General features: G+C 33.3%; 2 protein-coding genes across 3 annotated transcripts; both read right to left on the reverse strand.

Moving 5' to 3' along the window:
* Positions 1-8,559: 8,559 nt before the first annotated feature.
* On the reverse strand, positions 8,560-13,467 carry LOC141673000 (putative glycosyltransferase At5g11130). 2 transcript variants are annotated; one of them, XM_074479730.1, is made up of 4 exons: positions 13,213-13,467; positions 12,978-13,129; positions 9,487-9,847; positions 8,560-9,289 (listed from the first exon to the last, which is right to left on the reverse strand). In XM_074479730.1, the coding sequence occupies exons 1-4, from the start codon at positions 13,402-13,404 to the stop codon at positions 8,621-8,623; spliced, it is 1,374 nt and encodes a 457-aa protein (XP_074335831.1). In that variant the 5' UTR covers positions 13,405-13,467; the 3' UTR covers positions 8,560-8,620. The 2 variants fall into 2 exon arrangements, with proteins under 2 accessions (XP_074335831.1, XP_074335832.1); XM_074479731.1 differs by lacking the exons at positions 12,978-13,129; positions 13,213-13,467 and adding an exon at positions 10,186-10,354.
* Positions 13,468-13,570: 103 nt separating this feature from the next.
* LOC141674525 (uncharacterized) lies at positions 13,571-14,089 on the reverse strand. Its single transcript, XM_074481231.1, has one exon. It carries the CDS (start codon positions 14,087-14,089, stop codon positions 13,571-13,573), a length of 519 nt encoding a protein of 172 aa, XP_074337332.1.
* Positions 14,090-22,371: the final 8,282 nt, after the last annotated feature.

Below are 22,371 nucleotides of genomic sequence, written 5' to 3' on the forward strand. Positions count from 1 at the left end.
ATTGTCCACTATTTATCGGTTTGCAGTCGTATCTATGTTCATTGTATGATTCCACGTGCCACCCTATTTCATTTCCTTTGAAATCGTCCGAGAACAGACTCTACGCAGGAGGAGAGTTTGTGAATATGACTTTGATTGAAAACTGAATAAGGAATAACAATGCCACTAACGATTGGGAGAATTTATAATTCAGGAAATTGAAGGAAGAAAAATGAGTGAAGAATGAGACAACCATATTCGTACTCAAGATGGCCAGTTTTTCATACTATATGGCATACATCACATGATTAGGTGGCGTCCCACCCGACTCTTCATCATTTTGACAAAGCGTCACACCACAACACTGTTTGTCTCAATCATAAAACAATATTTTGGGAAGAGAAATAATTTGGAAGAAGTACAATAAGTTTCCTTTCGTTCTTGCATCTTATAATTTATCAACAGAAAAAGCTCATACGTATTCAAGAATCAAGAAAAACATATACTATCGTATTAGAAGAAAGAATGTCAGTGCTGATCACCTTCCATGCTTCGCCAACATATGCCTTCAGGATCGTTCGAATACAGGTTCACGATTCAAATCACATCATTGCTTCGAAATGTTGTGTGGAAATGCCTTCACATCAAATGCTTCAATAATTTGATCTTAATCGCGTCCTTTTAAAATTTATAATCACTGCTTCCGATTTCATTTATGCCGCGTAGAATAATTATTGATCACGAAATGCCACAACTTTATCGATAGGAAGACGATTCTTTTCCAATCATCCGGAAGATTCTTTCATTTCCTTCAATCATTCTCCGTCGGTTCGAATCATGAATCTTGTTAAATTTTAATAATTTTATAAATTGGGTAAATAATATTTTAACATGTTGATTCAATCATTGATATTATTAAACAAAGTTTACTTTTGTCTTTCACAACAACTTTAAACCGGACCAACAACACTAAGTCTATATCCATTCTTCTTTTTAGGCCATTTTCTGTTTATAATAACAAGAACTTAAGTAGTAAATTGACAACCAAATTGTGAAATTTATTTATGCAAAAATCTTCTAAAAGTTGATTAAGAAAATCTTTTTCAACATCTCATTCTAAAATTTTTGAAAGTCAAATATTTGGTCGTCAATACTATATAAGTTACTTGCTATTTTTATGATTTACCAATAAAATGTCTAATTAAAAGAATTCCCATATAAGGGTCTCTCCACTTTGGTACCTCTTCTACTTTTCCTTGGATTCTACTCGCACTATTAGTCGACGAAACTTCATTTACCGTCGTATATCATTTTATTCGCAATTCTACCGCAACGCTGACATTTAGTACTGTTTTTGACATTCTTGTCGTCGTCCTTGACGTTATAATTGAAACCACGCATGTGATTCGACGTTTGGTCTATAGATGGGGTCGCATTTTCTTGCTAGTCTTACATTTACCTAGTAAGGTAGATATCATTCCTTGCGCAGCTCCCGATAAGTGATAAAAATCTTCCCGCAACGGTGGTGCCTTCGAAACGTAGAACGTTGGTTCTTCATCAGCTTCCATCAACTGGTTGCCTCCGACGTGGAACTCGTCCTAAAACCTAAGTTAAATCGTACTAATACTCACTTAGCTTCCCTTACACAAGTCCTCACCAGAATCAATCACATTTTCTTCAAAACCACATGAACAATAGGGTATCCTACCCAGTCTCCGTCGATCCGTCAATTCCTCATTATTGTAAGATCAATTACCTATAGCGTTGCGATATTCGCCTTACGCTTACCTTAATAATCCTGGCTTACCAACTCCGTATCGGATCTGTTAACCCTAATCCGCACTCAAATCCACTTAACATGAATATGCCTAGGGTCTTTCCTATCTTGTACGGCCTACCACTCTCATCTTACCCTCACCTATTCTTATTTCAGTGACCAATAACCTGTAGCTCTGATACCAAGCTGTAACAACCCAAATCCGGGGTCGAGATTTAGTGTCACTAAACAATATTTACATAAAATAAAAGAATTATTACATTAACCCCCTTGAATTCGGATCGTTTACAGGTTATGGTATGAAACAAGAATCTAATCTTCTATAACTTACAACAACTAAAATACAAATGTAAATACCTTTGTACTAATGCTCTTGTCATATTCTTCTAACATCTTCGACCTCTCGCAGCGGAAATTTCTCTAACTTCTGTTGTCTATCAAAGCTATTCACTTTCAACCTTATATGTTTCTGGAAGAAATAAGAATTTACAAAGCAAGAGTGAGCCAAAAAAGCCCAACAAGTATATAATTTGAGTTTCAAACATCAATATCAAAGAAAAATTCCCGGACAATATCTTTAAACAATTTTAACAATTCTATTTGTTTGAGGGAGTTGAGCGACTAAACCTTGGCTGTTATCAGCCTCTAATTTAAATCCAAAAGTGACAAGCGATTCCCCGATCCATCTCCTGAATCAGGGTTTTGTCCGGTTTTTGGAATCATAAAACCTTTCGAGAGAGAATGCCGTTAATGGCGATCAACAACAAATTAGACTGGACACTAGTTCACACTTATACCCTGCTAATCAGTCATGATACAGTGTAGATATATACCCAACCGTATAGATCCCTTCAGGTACCTAGGCTCTATCGCCCAAGGGTCCGGTTCATCCCCGGCCCATAGGATCCAGTTCATCACTGGCCCTTACAGTAAACATCCTGCCCGTAGAGTGTTTTGATGTCAAATCATTTTGAATTCAAAACATCCCAATTCAGGGTTCGCAAATAACCCGAAAGAATGGGTATTTGCTCAAGAGAGCAATCGAATTATAGGAACAATAATGAAAAGGACATGCATAACAAGAGTAATTGCAACGAAATATAAAACATTTAACTATTCTGAACTTAGAATAGGAACGAAGAAATAATTGCAGTATTTTAAAAGAAAAATCAGGAATACTTGCCTCGATAAGCTTTAACCACTATTATCGGTTGACTTTTGGATTTCCTTGAACATTTGGCTTTATCGTCAGACCACTATCCTATTCTGGCTACGATCTCAACACACAGGTCCTTCGATTGAAACTTCGTTGATCTCGTCGTCTAATCACTAGATCGTTCCTAGTCCAACGTCAAATCTCGGGTCTTCCGACTACGATCTACAGGGTTTGAAAAACCCTAATTCAGATAATCATCTCGCTTAACATAAAACCACCATCCTATTTTACCCATACGATTTCGTAACCCAACTCGTATTTATATGTATTATTGAAATACACATAGCAGTTATGGTTCACATCTTCGAAACTCGGTTCGGTATTTACTTTTGGAAAATAAGTATACTCGTTGTTTTGAAAAACAGGCAATCGATTATTTATAAATTATTTTGTCTCAACCAAAATTAAATTCATATATATATAATATAATTATATATGGTTATTCGACGTCTCCGATAATTATAGGTTACGTTCCCGTATTTTTAGAATTAATTTCCCGAAAATCGGGCAGCGTCTCCTTTGTTTATTGGCCTACCCGTCGAAACAATTCGGCGTCAAGCACAACCAACAATCACATCCAATCCAATTTGAAATCCCAAACACCAGTACAACTTTGATTATTAATTATTATTATCCGTACTTTTATGTTTTCATTTGTATTTTTCGTTTCGCAATTAATTTTTACCGAACTAATTTTATTTAATTAATAAATGTGGGACTCAGATAATAATCATCATCGCCCAGTGTCGGCTCGTCGAGTCTCATCGCAGACGGTGGTAAAATTCGCGGGTACCCAATTAATTCGGGTTTCCAACGCGTATTTCACTGATTAAATATATAATTTCCCGCACGAAATTCATTTTTATTTCATGAATATTTATTCAATAATTTCCTGCAAAGAAACAAAATAATAAATAAATAAAAATTTCCGAAAACCAGCACAGCAACACGCGCATACGCGCAGCACAACCAGAAACAGAACACAGGCAACAGTCGGACAACCTCACACCACCAACACGCGCCACACGCGCGGGCCGCGGTGATTGTCACCGGAAGCCGAAAAGGACCGGCAACAACAAGGACAACAGGGGCAAATACACAGACATATTTCATACACACATAACACATCATATATATACCTATATATATATATATATATAGGTGAAACCAACAGAAACGTCAAGAAGCCCGAAAACAGCGAGAAGCCGGAAAAACGCCGGTAGGGAAAAGGACTTACCCAAAACAGGAGAACAAAGATGGGGAAGTAGAAGGAGAGAAAGGACACGGGAGAAGGGAAATGTAACAGGGGAGAGATCGGAATATAGTTGAGAGAAATCGAACAGAGAGGAAAGGGATGAAAATTTGAGAGAGAAGAGAAGAGGCGGCGGTACAAGGACCGGGGGGTAGAATTAGGTTTTTATTATTATTTTTTCTTTCTTTATTCTACTTCCGTTGTTATTTCTTTATGATCATCTAATCACGAATTTATCGGCACACGTAGCGGGCAAAAACTCGTTAAGATAATATCAAAATAATTTTTAAAATTTATATTTATTTCGGAGCAAATAAAACATGAATTTTTGTAGTTGAAAATTATTTTTGAAAAATGTAACATATTCGCAATTAATGATTTAACAAATGCACTTACAAGTTCATAAAAGCAAGAAAATTACCGGAATAAATTTTAAAATTTTCAAAATATTTAAAAGTTAATAGAATAAAATTTTCATGATTTTTGAAATATTCTGGAATTCATTACTGATTTTACAATTAAATGAAATAAAAAATTATTTAAAAATAAATAATCAATTAAACATTAATTTCTAAATTTTATAAATTCCTAAAAATATTAAATAAAATTATAAAGCAACAAAAATAATTTTAGAGATAATTTTGGCATTTATAAGAATAAATATTCTATAAAATTAATTTAAAATGAATTACGTTCATACAGCTCGATAATTATTTACAAAATTATCTCCGCATCCAACAAATCACAAATAATAAGTAATACAGCAACACATAGCTAATGGAACCATCACATATTTTATTTACTTAATAATTTCATACTTACCTTTACATATCGGATCCAAAATAGGCTACTTAGCCGCTAAGTAACTAAAAAAATAATATGATTTTAATACCAAACTTGGGTAATTATCAAAACGGAACTTCCTATAAAATATTTTATACGAAAACAAGGTAATAATATCTCGCCTTCTGAGGATACGAATTTTTATCGGACTATAAAATGATTTGTGGTATCGAAAATTGCATACCAGAGCTCGTACAGGTCAAACTGTACCCCGGATCGAAAAAGTCAAAACACGAAAAGTGTTTAGAATTATCATATTAAGCTAAAAGAAGTATTCGGAAGAGTTTCGGGTTGTAAAAACGCAAAAAAGGTTGAAGTGAGACGATTTCTGATTCTAAAAAGTAATTTTATAATCACGTAAAAATAATCATTATTGACTCTATAAATTCTTATAAAATCATACAATAATCCAAAAATTACCAGAAAAATATCAAAATTATTTACATTTAATTCTGGATAATTAAAAATAAAAATATCTAAAATTTTATCAAAAATAAACATCCAAATATTATTATCCATCATCAAATAATTCACCAAAAATTCACATAAAAATCACATAATAATTATTTATTGATAAAAATAATTACATAATCTTGAAAAGTAAGAGTGTTAAAACTCTGAATGGGATCAAGTCATTTGACGAGATAGAAGCAATATATCTCTGGAGATGTCCAGCTAAGCGAATGTAATTGTGTGGTCGTAATTAGAGGAAAGGATTATTCCTTGAAGCATTCGACAAACAGGATCGAGCAAGACCATTAATGTCTCAAGATTGGCACCGTAGCCGTTGGCTTGTCGTCTATGGAACATGGTTATACTAATCAGATTAAGATTCAAGGTGTAACATTCCATCTGAACCCGGTAGCCATTGAAGTAGAGGACTTAGGAGGGTTCAAACCCGAAAGGGTACTGACTCTGAAAAAAGGTCTTGATGAAAATCCTGATCGCATTTATGTATGAATTTGTGGGGGATTGTTAGAAAAAATGGATTTTAGATCATAATTTTTATTATATTCTTGATGATAATCCTAAAACCTAATGATTGGAAGTTGTTCCATGACATGTGAACTTAAATTTTTATATATGGATCTAAGTATTTTCTTAGTGAAATCCATAGAGAAATAGAGTTGAAACTAGTAGCTTGTAAAAGTTTGAAATGGAGAATGTGTCATTTGTCCCGTATTGAAAATAAATAAAGTGAGGATTTTATTTATTTATGATTTATTTTTTTAATTAAAATTAATTTATCAGTCAGGCTGGGTTATTGTTTCTATTGGGTTTGGTCACTTTATAAGTGGGCTGAGTCAGATTCAATGTATCTGGACATGTAACTGATAATATATATTCATAACTGAGAACATTACAACTGATTTAATGTGTGGATTAAATACAAAAACTGTTATATTTTATTTAAATTCAAAAATAACAGTTTTGATTTATCTATTAAATGAGCAGTTTTGATTTCTGATATTAAAGTTTATTAATGTCAGGGTGGCCTGTTACACTTAGGCTCTACTATAAATAGAGGCATAAGTTGTTGATGAAAAAAATACCACACCTACATTCTCTTCTTCTCTCTACTTTCTATTCTCTCCCAAACACAATTCCGAGCTGCTGATTTTTTCGGCGACTGAGGTGCTAGTCGAAGTAGGATTTGTTGTTTTTATGAACATCAAGTCCGGAGCTGTTTTATCCTGGAGGAGGCATTGCAAGCAACCCAACGCAGTAGGTGGGGGTAATTATCTCTTCAAGAGCAGTCAATGTTTCGAGTAAGGCCTGGCGACTCAGCTAATTTTTTTTGTTTCTTGTTGCATTGTACATGTTGGCTACCATTACTTCTCTGCTTGTTTATCACTGTGTTAAAATTATGATTACTGGTACGTTTTTTTTCTTTCTTCATTATTACGGTTACTGATATACATACTTTTTATCTACAATTTTTTATTTTGTTAATTGTTATATTGGCCTTGGCTTGTTAAATATGTTATATAAATGCCTCTATGTTATTGTAATAGTTATTATTTCCGGTAGCGTCGACATTAACATTTTAAATCCTCCTCATTTCTATAATGTCAACATGCCGGACTCTGGTAGGTTCCATGAGTGTTTATTAATGTTGACAGACTGAGCAATAGCAATAATATAACTACGAAACATTTGAATCAAGGGAGTGTTACTAACCCTAGGATCTTGCCAAAAAGAAACATTGGAATGGCCTCCTACTTCAAAAGAAATATAATTGAGAGCTTCTTCTCTTGCATTGAGCAGCTGCTTCAGACTCCAGATTGAACATGATAAGCCTCAAATATTAATAATATATACTAGCCTATAACCCGTACGATATACGGATTATTTTTAACATTCGATAGATTTTAATAATATATTTTATAATATAATTTTCAATAGTTGAAAAATAAATTGAAGAATATAATAAATTATAAAAATATATGTTTTATAATAATTTGAGACTTGACTGATAATAAATAATATAATATAATATATTGTTTAAATAAAGAATATAAAAGTTTAAATATAATAAACTGTTGAAATCGGCAGAGTGTAACTAAGATCTCTTTCAGTTAAAAACTGAGTAGTGGAAAGAACAGAATGGAGCTGAGATTGAAAACGAAGCAGATCATCTCTGGCAGCTACAACTTTATAGGTAATATTACCAACCTCTTTATGCAAACTTCTCAAAACTTATTTGGCTCTATTTTAATTTCATAGCAAGCACAAACCAAGGATTACCTGTGATATAATTGAGAATTTTATAATCCAAAATTCATTAACAAGACATGTATCAAGTTTTGTAAAAGTAGGAACAGGAATGCAACTATCTCGCCAAGTAAAGGACTGTCCAGAGCTCCTCAAATCTGTGAGCCCCTTCTGATCAACAAAGCCCCTCATTCCCATATTCCAGTCTCTGTTAGTACTTGTTCTCTCCAGATCAAGATAGGTATTAAAATCTCCAGCAAGGCACCAAGGAGCATCCTTCTCAAACGTTTCTTGTAAAGAATTCAACTCAGAAATAAGTATTGAATGCACATATGAAATGAAAGATACATAAAAAAACTTCTCCTGCAGGGTAGCTTTTTAACTAGACAAATGATTTGCTGAGCAGACTTAAATAAAACTGTACAGTTTCTTTCAGTAGGATCAAAACCTACCCAAATTCTTCCATTCTGATGAGACTCATAGTTAAAAATCCAAGACAATCTTAGAGAGATATATCTGGATACAGAAAGAGAGTTCTTCTGCTAAGAGACTTTAGCTTCTGTTTCTTCCCAAGGGTTAATGAAATTAGATTTGAGGGTAAAAAACACTATTGTCATTTTTTTTACAACTAATTTGAATATTAATTCTATTTTTTGTTGGAAAGTTGATCTTGAATATTGTTTTTCTGAATGAAAAGTTTAATAGAACTGCTGGTGTTCCTATTAAACCTCAACTTAACTTCAAAAAAAAAATGAATGTTGGATTTCGAATCTTCCATGTTGATAATAAACGAACGTTTTCTTGTTGATTCAGATATTTACACTGAAAAATAAAATAGTCAAGTTCCTAATATTTTAAAATTCAGCCTGCGGAGCCAGATGGAATGGAAAACCATGTCCAATAGATCGAATGGTTGAGCTGGTCGATGGATCGTAAAATGCCGTTGTACCTCCTTCAGTAGCTTCTGTTTTTGCAAGTACTCGTTAAATGTAACATTTTTCAGGATTTTCTTGATATGGGGCATATCAGCCACCGGAATATGAATAGAAAACCTCGTCCAATCAAGAACATCACTAAATGGCAAGATATAGTTATCAGAAATAATGACAGGAACACAACCAGCATATATGGATTCGATCACTCTAGGGCTTGCTACTTCCCATCCACTAGGGCACAAGCAAAACTTTGCACTACCCATTAACTCATAGTAATCTAAATTTTCAGGAAGGTAACTGTGAACTTGGATTTCTGTATCTTTCTTGTCGTACCAGTATTCAAAGAGTATGGATCTTACATCTCCATGATTGCCTCCAGCAAAGAAAGCAAAGATGGAACGGTTGCTAGGGCTTTGTCCAAGGGAAGGTATATCTAGAGATTGTACTGGAATTTTGATTTCTGGCAATGTTGCATCTCTTGTTGGATTGAATCCCTCTGAAGTGTTGGCATTGCAAAGTACTCTAATTACGTTTTTGTATAGTAGAGGGCTTGCTGCTGAAACATCTGGTCCCTGAAAATTCACAAGACATGGAAATGACTAAGGCACACTGAAATAAAAAAAAACATAACGATGATAGATAATGAAAGTTTTACAAACCAGCATTACAGATTAACTAGTAATTTCTATCTTAACTAAACAATGAACAATAAAAAATATGATCTTGAACAGCAGGTTTGTGAAACTGCAATTAAATAGATTCAAGTTACCCAATCATGGCAGCCAATAAAAAAATGATCAGCTCCGCTGCTTCTATTCCAATACGGATACTTGTGGGAAATTATAGAAATGTAATCAGTAACCACATTTTGGAGGTGATACCGATGATAGTGAGCACGAGGGATTGGGTAAAGATAGAGAACAGCTTTGGTGACACTAAAAGGGAGGAAAAAAACAGTGGCTTCATCGGGATGAGCAGCCGAATAAGGGCTCTTCCCACTGGTATCAAGTTCATCAATTACTTGTCCTTCAATGGAGTAGATGTCTTTCATGGGTCCGTTATGGAAGATAGGATCATCTCCTTCCCTGTATACCCATACCTTGAAGCTCTTTCTCATCTCTATGTGGCTCCTGCATGCATCATTCTTGTTTATTATACAAGAGAGAAGTAGGAGGTTGTACTACATTCATACATAAATAAAATGCAGTATATTGAATACTATCATAGGATATTAGCATTCAATAAAAAAAACAAAGATTTGTAATTACTTATTTAAGTAGTTTTTATTATAAAGATTTACCTAGTATCTTGAGATAATTAATATTCCTTTAATTATGTCCGTACAACACCCTAACAAGCTACTCCTCGGGTTACAAAACATAGTTTATACGTAGATTATGATACATATCCACATGTACTGCACGGAAGTGATACAAGTACTTTTCTAATAGTGATAAAATTTATGAACCTTTTGTAGTCGAATGCAAAAGGAGATCTGAGGTTAAAATATCTATGTTTTGGTGGCACTCTGTGAATCTGTAAAATATTCTTGATCCCTTCAGAAAGACATATATGTTACTAGCTCACCTCTTGATACCTGTCCAAAGGCCATTCCAAACCAAACCTTGTGAAAGCATAAGGTAGTATAATTAAAAAAAAAACTGTCTATTTCGGATTAGATTGTTGATCCAATCGAAGGTTTAGTCTTCTAATTTATAAACATCTAATAATAAGTGTAGTTGATACATATGGAGAAATATACAATATCTGGTACGCTCATAAGTTTCAGGTCTCAAGTTTCTAGTAGCTAAAAATGTAGCTCACTCTATATTACTTCTGACAAGTCTCTTCCACCATTCTCTATAAACCATTTGCATATCTGCATTCAATCCCTCACGGGTGTGACAATCTTAAAAATTACAATGTTCTGCTGTCCATATAATGGAAGAAAGTGTTTGTCGCAGGCTCAATTAGAATTACAAGTTCAAATAGATTTTCTCCACAATAGCCAAAGGTAGTTCGATAATTTAATATTTATTAACTAAACAAAATTTGTAAACTATTAGCCATACTCTTACGATGCTGATGTATAATTGTGAAACAGGGACAGTCAAATATAAATTTATAGGCAATGAGAAGAGCAAAGTTTAGGTTTTAGATATTTAACACTATTTGTATGGAGACAAAAATTGGTTTCTATAATCAAATTTTTCATATGGTGCGTGTACAAGTTGTAGTTTTACATAGCTTGTTGGCTTTAACGATTTTAAATTTGGGTTTTCATGTTAAAAAATAATAATTTGAAAAAAACTTTTATGTGTATCCAACAATACAAAATTTGAATTGCTTTTAATGTAAATTTATTGAAGAAAGTTCAGAAAGTTGTATTGTCCTTTCCTTCTCCTGTAAGTGAATTCAAGCTTCTAAAGGTTCTGAAGACTGATTCAAGTCAGCAGTTAAGGTTTTGTCCTTAGACATTGTAAGTGCTTCTGCAACAGACCCCTCTTCTCATAAATTGGACGATTAAAGGAAATAATAAGTATTAATGATCAGAGATTTATTAGTTAAATTAGAAAAATCCCAAGAGAGCTTAACTTTAAAGTAGAAGAATCCAAGTAATCAAACTGTGACAAAAACTATGTGTCTCTCCCTACTTTACATCCTAATAATGAAATGAACACATGATAAAGCAATTAAGAGAAAAAATCAACAATTGCCTGCAAGAGGTACATATTAGTCCACATCACCCCTGAAATTGATTCAAAAAGACAGACCACAAATCATATATATTTTCAATCAAAAGGCATGAATTCCACAAAACAAGTAGACACAATCAGATGTTGTACAAAGCAAAAAAAAATGCAGAAGATGCATGTGAAATAATATAAACAAGCAAGCTACAGAGATCTTAAAAATAGAAAATAAGCTTAGAATAGGTACACGTCATACGCTTTCTCAGGAGTGAGTCTTTATGAATTTTAACTTAGCCTAAATATCGATACTGGATATAACTTGGACAAAGTTTACACTTTTGGCGGTCTTTTGTGTTTGTTGTTGAAAGATTATGAGTAGACCCCCAGCCAGCAATTCTCGTTAACGTTATGTTTTCCTCATTAAGTTAAATTAAACTAACTTCAATTCCTGAGCATTATAGTCATTAAACATCTTATCTGCTAATATAACTCTAAACGAAACCGAAATACGTAAAAAATTGTAGTCTCAACCTCAATACCGCCTCATAGCTTTAAACAGAACACTTTATGCACTGGGAGTTCGATCAGAAAGGGAACAGGAACCAAGAAAAAATGAATGCCATAAGTTTGAGCTTCCAAACAAAATAGTGCAACCCTTAAAATTACACTTCAATTTTTCTTTAAGAGAAAAAAACATGTCAAATACAGGGCAGAGCTGTGCACAAAGTAAAGACTGCCAACTAGTATAAAATAAAAGAATTGTAAACTGACCAGAAAGTAATAACCTATGCAACTACCGTAAAAGTCAAAATTCATAAAGCCAAAACAACTTGAAATCCATTGGAATTTCTACCTTTTTTTCTAGAGCTAGAAGTTTTTCTCAGAGAAGAACATTTAATGAACATTTAACAAACATAGTTGTTTGAGCAACGGATTGGACCTATTAGTATTCACATGTTCCGCTGTGTTGCAAGGCATGGACACAAGGATCTCCACAAAAAAGACAATGGATTTGAGAAAAAGCTCTCTGATAACATTTTTTTGTTTGTTCAGCTGGCGCCTAAGATGGAAGGATGTTCAGACTCCTATAAGTATAGCCTATATAATGGCCAGGGAATTCAACGGTCTAGAGGTTTCAATTCAAAAGATAATGCCAACTTAACTCCTTCCAACATCAACCAAACAATTTCATCAGTAGACTCGATAGTTCTTGTCACAAACACGTTATCAGGGAATGCTAACAGTCAGACAGAGGCCGGTGAGGAGTGGTGCACATATTGTGGTGAGGGCTCGTAGGGGTTCTGGAATCCCAAAAGAATAGCTTTTAATTATTTTTATGCATATCTGAAAAAGATATGCAGGGATAACAGTGTAATTTTTAATCTTCTACAAGACGGTCTGTTAAATGTTGGCCAGATTTCCTAGGTATAACTTGTTCGATCAAATGTAGATTAATGAGAATTAATTGTTTACAGGAACTAAAATGTGTAAATTAAACATGCGCAACATTGGTAGCAAGTAAATTCAATTGTATACGAATATAAGAAGAAGTAACAAGGATCTTAACTGATGAAAAGCATAAACATTTCTGTAAATGGATCCTCTTGGAACAAAGCTCTCATTCTCGTTGGATAAATATCTTCGGGTTCGGACAGCTTCGCGTATGGCTGCTCGAGCTCTTGCCAATTTTTGTTCCACTCTTTCAACATTGCCTTCTCCCTAAACACATAAACAAACATAACCAAGAACCAAATATGAAAAGTACACATAAATATTTAAACATTACTAATTAAACAACTCACTTTTGTATCGGTAGAAATGTTGAATGTTGAGTCATCTTGAAGATTAATAGAAAGAGTATTAGTAGATGAAGATGATGACAAGGAAAAGAGACCAAAATGGCAGGGAGTGTTGGGGCAAGAAAATATGAGAAAGAAAAGTAGGTATCTGATATTTAACAGAAATGGAGGTTCGGAAGCTGCATGAATAATCATGTCTGTTGCAGTTCAATATTTTTTTAGGGTTTGAAGACGATGACTTATTCAGGAGAAGATATAGTAAAAGCTTTTCAACTGTTTTGGACTCCCTCCAAATGCTGCAGTTAGCTCAACTATTGATTTTTTTTTTTTTTTTTTTTTTGTCACAAAGGGAAGCATTTTATTAAACTTTCAAATCAGTCACAAGTACATGTGAAAATTCAGGGTGAGTATCTTCCTTTTTCCACATACAATCAGCTATAAAACTAGAATGTCTCGCTAAATAGTGAGCAACCTGGTTCGCGGATCGTTTCACAAAGTTCAAGACTATATTCCTCTCCTTTAATTGACTTAAGAGCTCCTTGCACTCTTCGAGAACACGACCATAATATGATAGTGTGATACTTGAGCACCTAATTGCTTGTATGACAGCAAGACAATCAGTCTCCACCACAGCTTCATACCATCCTTTGTTTTTCACCCAACTCAGGGCTTCTCTCACGCCCATTGCTTCTGCAAGAATTGGGTCGATGTTACCTTGCTTACAACTGGATCTAGCTTCCACGAGTTCCCCCTTGTGATCACGAGCGACTAATGAGTAGCTATATTTATTTGAATCTGAGAAAATTGCAGCATCAGTATTGACTTTCAATGCTCCTTCTACTGGACGTTCCCAGCGCTCCTTACCATCCGCTTGAGTCATAAAACCAAGAAAATTGTCGAATGATTTGTCTTGAGCGCTCCACCAATGATTGAAAGTGAGAAGGATTTAATTAATACTAAGATTACAAAGCAAAGAATCACTGATTGCATTCTTAAATTTTGTAAACAAAATTAAGTTGATATAAATTATAATTTTGTAATTTATAATTAATCAGTTAATAATATTTTTTACATATTTATTTATTTATATAAAAATTATTTGTCTTTAGTAATTTATCAAATTTATATTAACTCAATCTGAAAATTAATGTATATTCAAATCTTATCTCGCGGTAGAGACATTCATCAAACATACAAACAATAAAATTGGTAACAATACAAAAAATAGGGGACCGCTAAATCGGTCAATTATAATGCTAAAATCGTTCATTTTTAGTGAATAACTACCAACACAATAACAGTTGGATTAATCATGGGATCAGTATTTAATTTTTTGATCGAATTTTATGTTGTTGGACTATAACTACTACCACGTTGGCGTGACATGTGTCGGGGCCCATCCGACATATCACGGGTCACCGCCTGACATGTTAGTGCCACATGTTAGCGAGATCCGTAGACACGTGGCCTTACATGTTAATAAAGAAGGATAACTCCGACCATCTATTACTATTATGACCAAAAAATCGGTCGGTGTAACATACGACGCATTAATAAAAAAAGGAGAACTCCAACTGTTTATTACGACTGTTGTTTGCTCATTTTTTTATTACGACCAAATACTCGGTCAATAAGTCGGTCAGTATATTATATGACCGAATTGGTCGTTATACTCTCAGAAACTTTTTTGGGTTAGCCTTGTACCGACCAATTAATAAGGAGACGATCTTTTTTCTTATGAATATATATGTTCACCATTTTATGAAACCGGTTGTAATATCTCATATTTTCAAATATTATTATTATTATTATTTGGATTGGTTTATGTTATTTTTATGTGAATTTTGGTGAATTATCTGATATTGGAATTGGTGTTTGGGTGTTTATATGTGATATTATTTGAGTATTTTAATTTTTATGTGCCCAGAATAAAATATAGATAATTGTTATATTTTTTCTGGTAATTTTTGGACTGTTAGATGATTTTATAATGATTTATGGATTAATTAATTATTTTCTGAATAGTTACAAAACTATTTTATAAAGCCGGGAATCTTCCAACCTCAACCGTTTTTGCGTTTTTACAACCCGAAACTCTTCGGAAAACTCTTTTCTAACCTAATCTGGTAATTCCGGACATTTTCCGTGTTTTGACTTTTTCAATCCGGATTACGGTTTGACCCGTGCGCGGCCCGGCGCAAGATTTTCGGTACGATAACCATTTCGATAAATCAGTAAAACCCTTATTCTCGAGAGACGGGATATTTTTACATTATTTTCGTATATGGTATTTTCTAAAAAGCTCGGTTTTGATGATTATCCAAATATGGTATTAAATTGTATCGTTTTTATAGTTACTTAGCGGCTAAGTAATCTATTTTCGGATATTTATTTGCATAAATATTTGGATTGTCTCTAAAATTGTTTTTATGATTTTATAATTACAATAATTATTTTTGGGGATTTATAAAATTTAGAAATCAATATTTCATCAATTATTTACCCATATATGATTTTCTGATTGCATTTATTTGTAAAATCCGTATTTAATTCCAAAATTCTTCAAAAATTACGAAACTCATAGTTATTTAAGTTTGGAATATTCTTAGAATTTTAAAATTATTTAGGGAATTTTTGGGATTAATTTCACCCGCGCGTTGATTCTTTTATTTCTTAAAAACGGGTATAAATTACGTTTCAAGAATTATTTTAAAATTTCGAAATTTATGTTTTTATAAACTTCGGGATATTTGTAATATTTTAAGACTATTTTCGTGATTTTATGAATTCGTTTTAAGTTCAGCTCGGTTCGTTAATTGTTAAATGCAGGTACGAATTGCGTTTCAAAAATGCTTTAAAAATTATGAAAATTTTATTTAATTAGTTTTTAAATATTCTGAGAATTTTAAAATTATTTCGGTAATTTTTCGAGTTAAGCTTAACAGCAAATTGATTCGCTAAAAAAAAGAAAATACGGAACAAAACCTGGAAATCAGGAGAGGTAATATACATGTCCAATTTCTGTGAATTACACAGAAACGTGGCAAGTGTTCAGGAATTTTGTGTGTTATGTGTTGAGTTAAAAAAAAACAAAAAACAAAATAAAAGCCACCCCACTCGCGTTAACCCCCTGCCCCCTTTCCTTTCCTTAGTTTTATTGTTTTACACAGATGGCTCTCTCTTCCCCCCGTCTCTCTTCTGTCTCTCTCTCTTATATATTTTTATACTTTTAAATTTCAAAAATTCATATCTTACAAACCGTTTGTCCAAATTTCAATTATTATATATATAAACGATCAGCGCTTCGATACCTACGCATAGGTATATATTGCAAAGTTTGGAGAAGAAAATTTGCGGAGCATATTTTCCGTTTTAATTTATTTTCGGGGCGTAGGAAAAGAGTTTGGAGGAGGTGATTACTCCACATGGCATCTCAGCGTGTATATGTCTATGGCCATTAATTTCGGATTTTTCTGGAGATATTTTCCGGACATCAGATTTTCTCTTCGGGTTGATCAAAATTTATTTTGGATGCGGATCATCCGAGTTGATCAGGACAAGACGTTGGATAAAGAATAGAATGGAATGGTATTGGATATCAGGCTTCTAGCAATCGCAGGAGCAACATATCAGTAAAGTGTTGAAAAGAAGGACGGAGATGTTTTGAGACAGAATGTCAGGATAGATGCGTCATTGCAAGTGTGACTAACTACTAAATCCCAAAGGCAAGTATCCCTGTCATCACTTATTGTTCAAGTGATGTTTATTTTAAATCCTATTATGCAAGTATTGCTTTTCCTACTTTCAGTTCAGAATAGATAAATGTTTTACATATCACTGAGTTAAATGTTTATTATGCAAGTACTCTTCTGCTATTCTAGGTTCAGAATAGTTAAGTGATTTTACTTATCAAATTAATGGATTTATAAATGTTTTTGGATTTTGAGAAAAATGAGTTGGTTTTGCGAGTATTTCTGCCCAAGTAAATGGGGGAATAAAAGTTTATAAGGGTGTCGAGTATTATGACCCCTTTCAATAAAATATTTTTAAGATTGGATGGTTGCGTAAGAGGCCGTGGCGGCAGTCCAGCGTGAGCTATGTGTTATACAGGATATAACACCTTGCTAGGCCAATATGTTCCTTGGGTACCCCTTTGTTTAGTTGGATATGCTTCGGCATACCGGTGTTGCTTCGCGGCTGATCACCGGCGGCAACACACCGTCGTTTGAGGATTCCAATCTAAATTATGATATTGTTTTGAGAATCATAGAATAAATGTTTTATCAACTGTTTTGGTTTTGAATAAAGGTGGAATACATTTTTGATTCAGTTTCTGATTGATGTTGATATTTAAGTTGTTGTTAAATATCAAAGGTGGTATTAGTATAGATGATTGATGTTGACTTCAGTATGGAAGGTTGTTAGCATCAAAGTTCGTATTGATATCTAATTTGATATGACAACAAAATAAGTATTAATTTCAAGAGTTCGGTTTTGAGTAAAGTTTATGATTCATTCCATAATCATTGCTTTTTGTTGTGGTGGTTTACGATATTTCCGTAAACACTGTTTTACGAGTTTTATCCTCGTCAAGATTCAAAGTATTGTTGAAGTCTTTCACTTGAAAATATCAAAAAGAGTTTTATGATTCAGCAATTATGATTTTAAATGTTCTGCTCTGATGCAGATGTCGGTTTTATATCAAATGACCCGATATTTACTATAATGAACTTGCTGAGCATTTCTTCCGCTCATACTTGCCTGTTTTTAAATTTAACCTCCAGTGAGGATTAGCTTGCGCTGTTTAGCTGCGTAATTCGAGGAAGCAAAGACGAAGCTTTTTGAAAGGTGGCTGGTCCAGGGTTGGCGGGCTAGTGTAAGTTTTATTGTATAAAGTTGTTTATAGTATATTATATTATAGTTGGGCCTAGTATACTTCTTTTCGAAGTTATACTAACGGGTTATTATTGAATTGGAATTTGTTGAAAAAAGTGTTAAAAGGAAGTGAAAATTATTTATGGAATTTGGAATTCTTGTTTCTAGAACTGTAACCTTAAAAGATCTTGGATTAGTTTGGGGTCATAAATGATAAATATCTTCCGCTGGCATTTATTTATTGATTTAACAGGTTATTTTGGATTGAGGTTTCATCGTGATGACCAAATCCCTTGACCCCGGATTTGGGGGCGTTACAGGTTGGTATCAGAGCTGAGGTTATAGTAAACTAGAAACGAGAGTGCGTAGGAGTGTTTATAGCTATGTGAGGACGTTTGAGCTCATATCGAGTTCCTGTTGGACTATTGGATATAGTACCAACGAGTAAGTTAAGATAGACGCATTCGTTCGAGATGGTTTCGCTGAGCTGGATGGAACTCCAGGAAGCTGCAAATTCTATTGTGGAATCTTCCGAGACTATGATTCGACGACGATGAAGATTATCGATATCCTTAGAATATGAAGAAGTGTCTAGAATCGGACGACGAGTCAATAGAAGAGTTCAAATAGAAGATAAGTATTAAGACTTTGGCAATACCTTCTCTTTCTATAATTTCTTTTGACCTCTCTCAAAAGAGGTATCTGTTAGAGGATATATTCCCTAACACTCGTTTAATCATTTTGTTCCAGAATCTTGTTTTCTGGAATTTCATTTTTCTCCAGAAATATAACCTTTGAAATCTTTTCAGTTTTATTCATTTGATTTTGGATTCCTTTGATATTCTTTTATTCTGACTGAGATGAACAACCCTAACTATAGGGGACACAAGGTATACCTGTCTGTGTGATATGAGTTGGATGGGACGCCATCACTTGTGTGTATTGTGAATACATGAAGGTTAACAACCTTTAGTAGTGTCTTAATTTGGACACACAATACCAAGTTCATTTGATCATATTGATCTCTCAGTTATTCTTTTATTTCAACAATATTTTTTCTTAAATTCAGATTCTATCCTGTTATGATATGAAATTCTTTTCTCTTTGAAATTCCATGATTTTATCATCTCAAATATTCAAAGGTATGTCAATCAAGTTAAGCTGAGTTATCTTGGTCAAGTCAAAGTAAAGCGATGTGATGGAATTACCAAGGACGACAGTGGAATGCAATGCGATTAAAATATCAGTGGCGTATAATGAAGTCAGTCTGTTTCTTATTTCTTTCTCCACTTATCTCTCCCTCTCTCTTTCTTTTTCTTTCTCTTTATCTTTCTCTCTATTATTCTTTCTTGCAATCAGTAAAAGCGATTCTATTGAGAAATTGGTCAAAGAATGTGGATGGAACAATAATGCAAAGTGAAGCTCACGTGGTAACTGTGTGGTATAAGGAATTGTAGAGTTATTAGAAATTTTGAGAAAAGTTGCGTTTGCAGGATTTGGAAAGTTGGTAATAAGACCCTTAGTGCTTTCTTCTGCTGATTCCGAGGACGGAATCCTTATAAGGGGGTAGATTGTAATATCCCATATTTTCAAATATTATTATTATAATTATTTGGATTAGTTTATGTTATTTTTATGTGAATTTTGGTGAATTATCTGATATTGGAATTGGTGTTTGGATGTTATATGTGATATTATTTGAGTATTTTAATTTTTATGTGCCCAGAATAAAATATAGATAATTGTGATATTTTTCTGGTAATTTTTGGACTGTTAGATGATTTTATAATGATTTATGGATTAATAAATTATTTTTTGAATAATTATAAAACTATTTTATAAAGCCGGGAATCTTCCAACCTCAACCGTTTTTGCGTTTTTACAACCCGAAACTCTTCGGAAAACTCCTTTCTAACCTAATTTGGTAATTCCGGACATTTTCCGTGTTTTGACTTTTTCAATCCGGATTACGGTTTGACCCGTGCGCGGCCCGACGCAAGATTTTCGGTACGATAACCATTTCGATAAATCAATAAAACCCTTATTCTCGAGAGACGGGATATTTTTACATTATTTTCGTATATGGTGTTTTATAAAAAGCTCGGTTTTGATGATTATCCAAATATGGTATTAAATTGTATCGTTTTTATAGTTACTTAGCGGCTAAGTAATCTATTTTCGGATATTTATTTGCATAAATACTTGAATTGTCTCTAAAATAATTTTTATGGTTTTATAATTACAATAATTATTTTTGGGGATTCATAAAATTTAGAAATCAATATTTCATCAATTATTTAGCCATGTATGATTTTCTCATTGTATTTATTTGTAAAATCCGTATTTAATTCCAAAATTCTTCAAAAATTATGAAACTCATAGTTATTTAAGTTTGGAATATTCTGAGAATTTTAAAATTATTTAGGGAATTTTTGAGATTAATTTCACCCGCGCGTTGATTCATTTATTTGTTAAAAGCGGGTATAAATTACGTTTTAAAAATTATTTTAAAATTTCGAAATTTATGTTTTTATAAACTTCGGGATATTTTTAATATTTTAAGACTATTTTCGTGATTTTATGAATTCGTTTTAGGTTCAGCTCGGTTTGTTAATTGTTAAATGCAGGTACGAGTTGCGTTTCAAAAATGCTTTAAAAATTATGAAAATTTTATTTTATTAGTTTTTAAATATTCTGAGAATTTTAAAATTATTTCGGTAATTTTTCGAGTTAAGCTTAACAGCAAATTGATTCCCTAAAAAAAAGAAAATACGGAACAAAACCTGGAAATCAGGAGAGGTAATATACGTGTCCAATTTCTATGAATTACACAGAAACGTGGCAAGTGTTCAGGAATTTTGTGTGTTACGTGTTGAGTAAAAAAAAACAAAAGAAAAGCCACCCCACTCGCGTTAACCTCCTGCCCCCTTTCCTTTAGTTTTATTGTTTTACACAGATGGCTCTCTCTTCCCCCTGTCTCTCTTCTGTCTCTCTCTCTCTCTTATATATTTTTATACTTTTAATTTTCAAAAATTCATATTTTACAAACCGTTTGTCCAAATTTTAATTATTATATATATAAACGATCAGTACTTCGATACCTACGCATAGGTATATATATTGCAAGGTTTTGAGAAGAAAATTTGTGGAGCATATTATTCGTTTTAATTTATTTTCGGGGCGTAGGAAAAGAGTTTGGAGGCGGTGATTACTCCACATGGCATCTCAGCGTGTATATGTCTATGGCCATTAATTTCTGATTTTTCTGGAGATATTTTCCGGACATCAGATTTTCTCTTCGGGTTGATCAGAATTTATTTTGGATGCGTATCATCCGAGTTGATCAGGACAAGACATTGGATAAAGAATAGAATGGAATGGTATTGGATATCAGGCTTCTAGCAATCGCAGGAGCAACATATCAGTAAAGTGTTGAAAAGAAGGACGGAGATGTTTTGAGACAGAATATCAGGATAGATGCGTCATTGCAAGTGTGACTAACTACTAAATCCAAAAGGCAAGTATCCCTGTCATCACTTATTGTTCAAGTGATGTTTATTTTAAATACTATTATGCAAGTATTGCTTTCCCTACTTTCAGTTCAGAATAGATAAATGTTTTACATATCGCTGAGTTAAATGTTTATTATGCAAGTACTCTTCTGCTATTCTAGGTTCAGAATAGTTAAGTGATTTTACTTATCAAATTAATGGATTTATAAATATTTTTGGATTTTGAGAAAAATGAGTTGGTTTTGCGAGTATTCATGCCCAAATAAATGGGGGAATAAAAGTTTATAAGGGTGTCGAGTATTATGACCCTTTTTAATAAAATGTTTTTAAGATTGGATGGTTGCGTAAGAGGCCGTGGCGGCGGTCCAGCGTGAGCTATGTGTTATACAGGATATAACACCTTGCTAGGCCAATATGTGCCTTGGGTACCCCTTTGTTTAGTTGGATATGCTTTGGCATACCGGTGTTGCTCCGCGGCTGATCACCGGCGACAACACACCGTCGTTCGAGGATTCCAATCTAAATTATGATATTGTTTTGAGAATCATAGAATAAATTTTTTATCAACTGTTTTGGTTTTGAATAAAGGTGGAATACATTTTTGATTCAGTTTCTGATTGATGTTGATATTTAAGTTGTTTTTAAATATCAAAGGTGGTATTAGTATAGATGATTGATGTTGACTTCAGTATGGAAGGTTGTTAGCATCAAAGTTCGTATTGATATCTAATTTGATATGACAACAAAATAAGTATTAATTTCAAGAGTTCGGTTT

Source organism: Apium graveolens, chromosome 7, assembly GCF_009905375.1.
Source record: "Apium graveolens cultivar Ventura chromosome 7, ASM990537v1, whole genome shotgun sequence".
In the NCBI taxonomy this organism is placed as follows: domain Eukaryota; kingdom Viridiplantae; phylum Streptophyta; class Magnoliopsida; order Apiales; family Apiaceae; genus Apium; species Apium graveolens.

What these genes read in the sequence shown, in the direction of transcription:
- LOC141674525 (XM_074481231.1), bottom strand. Translation starts at nt 14,089, where the DNA reads ATGACTCAAGCGGATGGTAAGGAGCGCTGGGAACGTCCAGTAGAAGGA.
- LOC141673000 (XM_074479730.1), bottom strand. Translation starts at nt 13,404, where the DNA reads ATGATTATTCATGCAGCTTCCGAACCTCCATTTCTGTTAAATATCAGA. An exon ending in ACATTTCTACCGATACAAAA is followed by an intron (nt 13,130 to 13,212) that starts GTGAGTTGTTTA and finishes TTATGTGTTTAG; the next exon opens with GGAGAAGGCAATGTTGAAAG. An exon ending in AATGTTTATGCTTTTCATCA is followed by an intron (nt 9,848 to 12,977) that starts GTTAAGATCCTT and finishes TGATGCATGCAG; the next exon opens with GAGCCACATAGAGATGAGAA.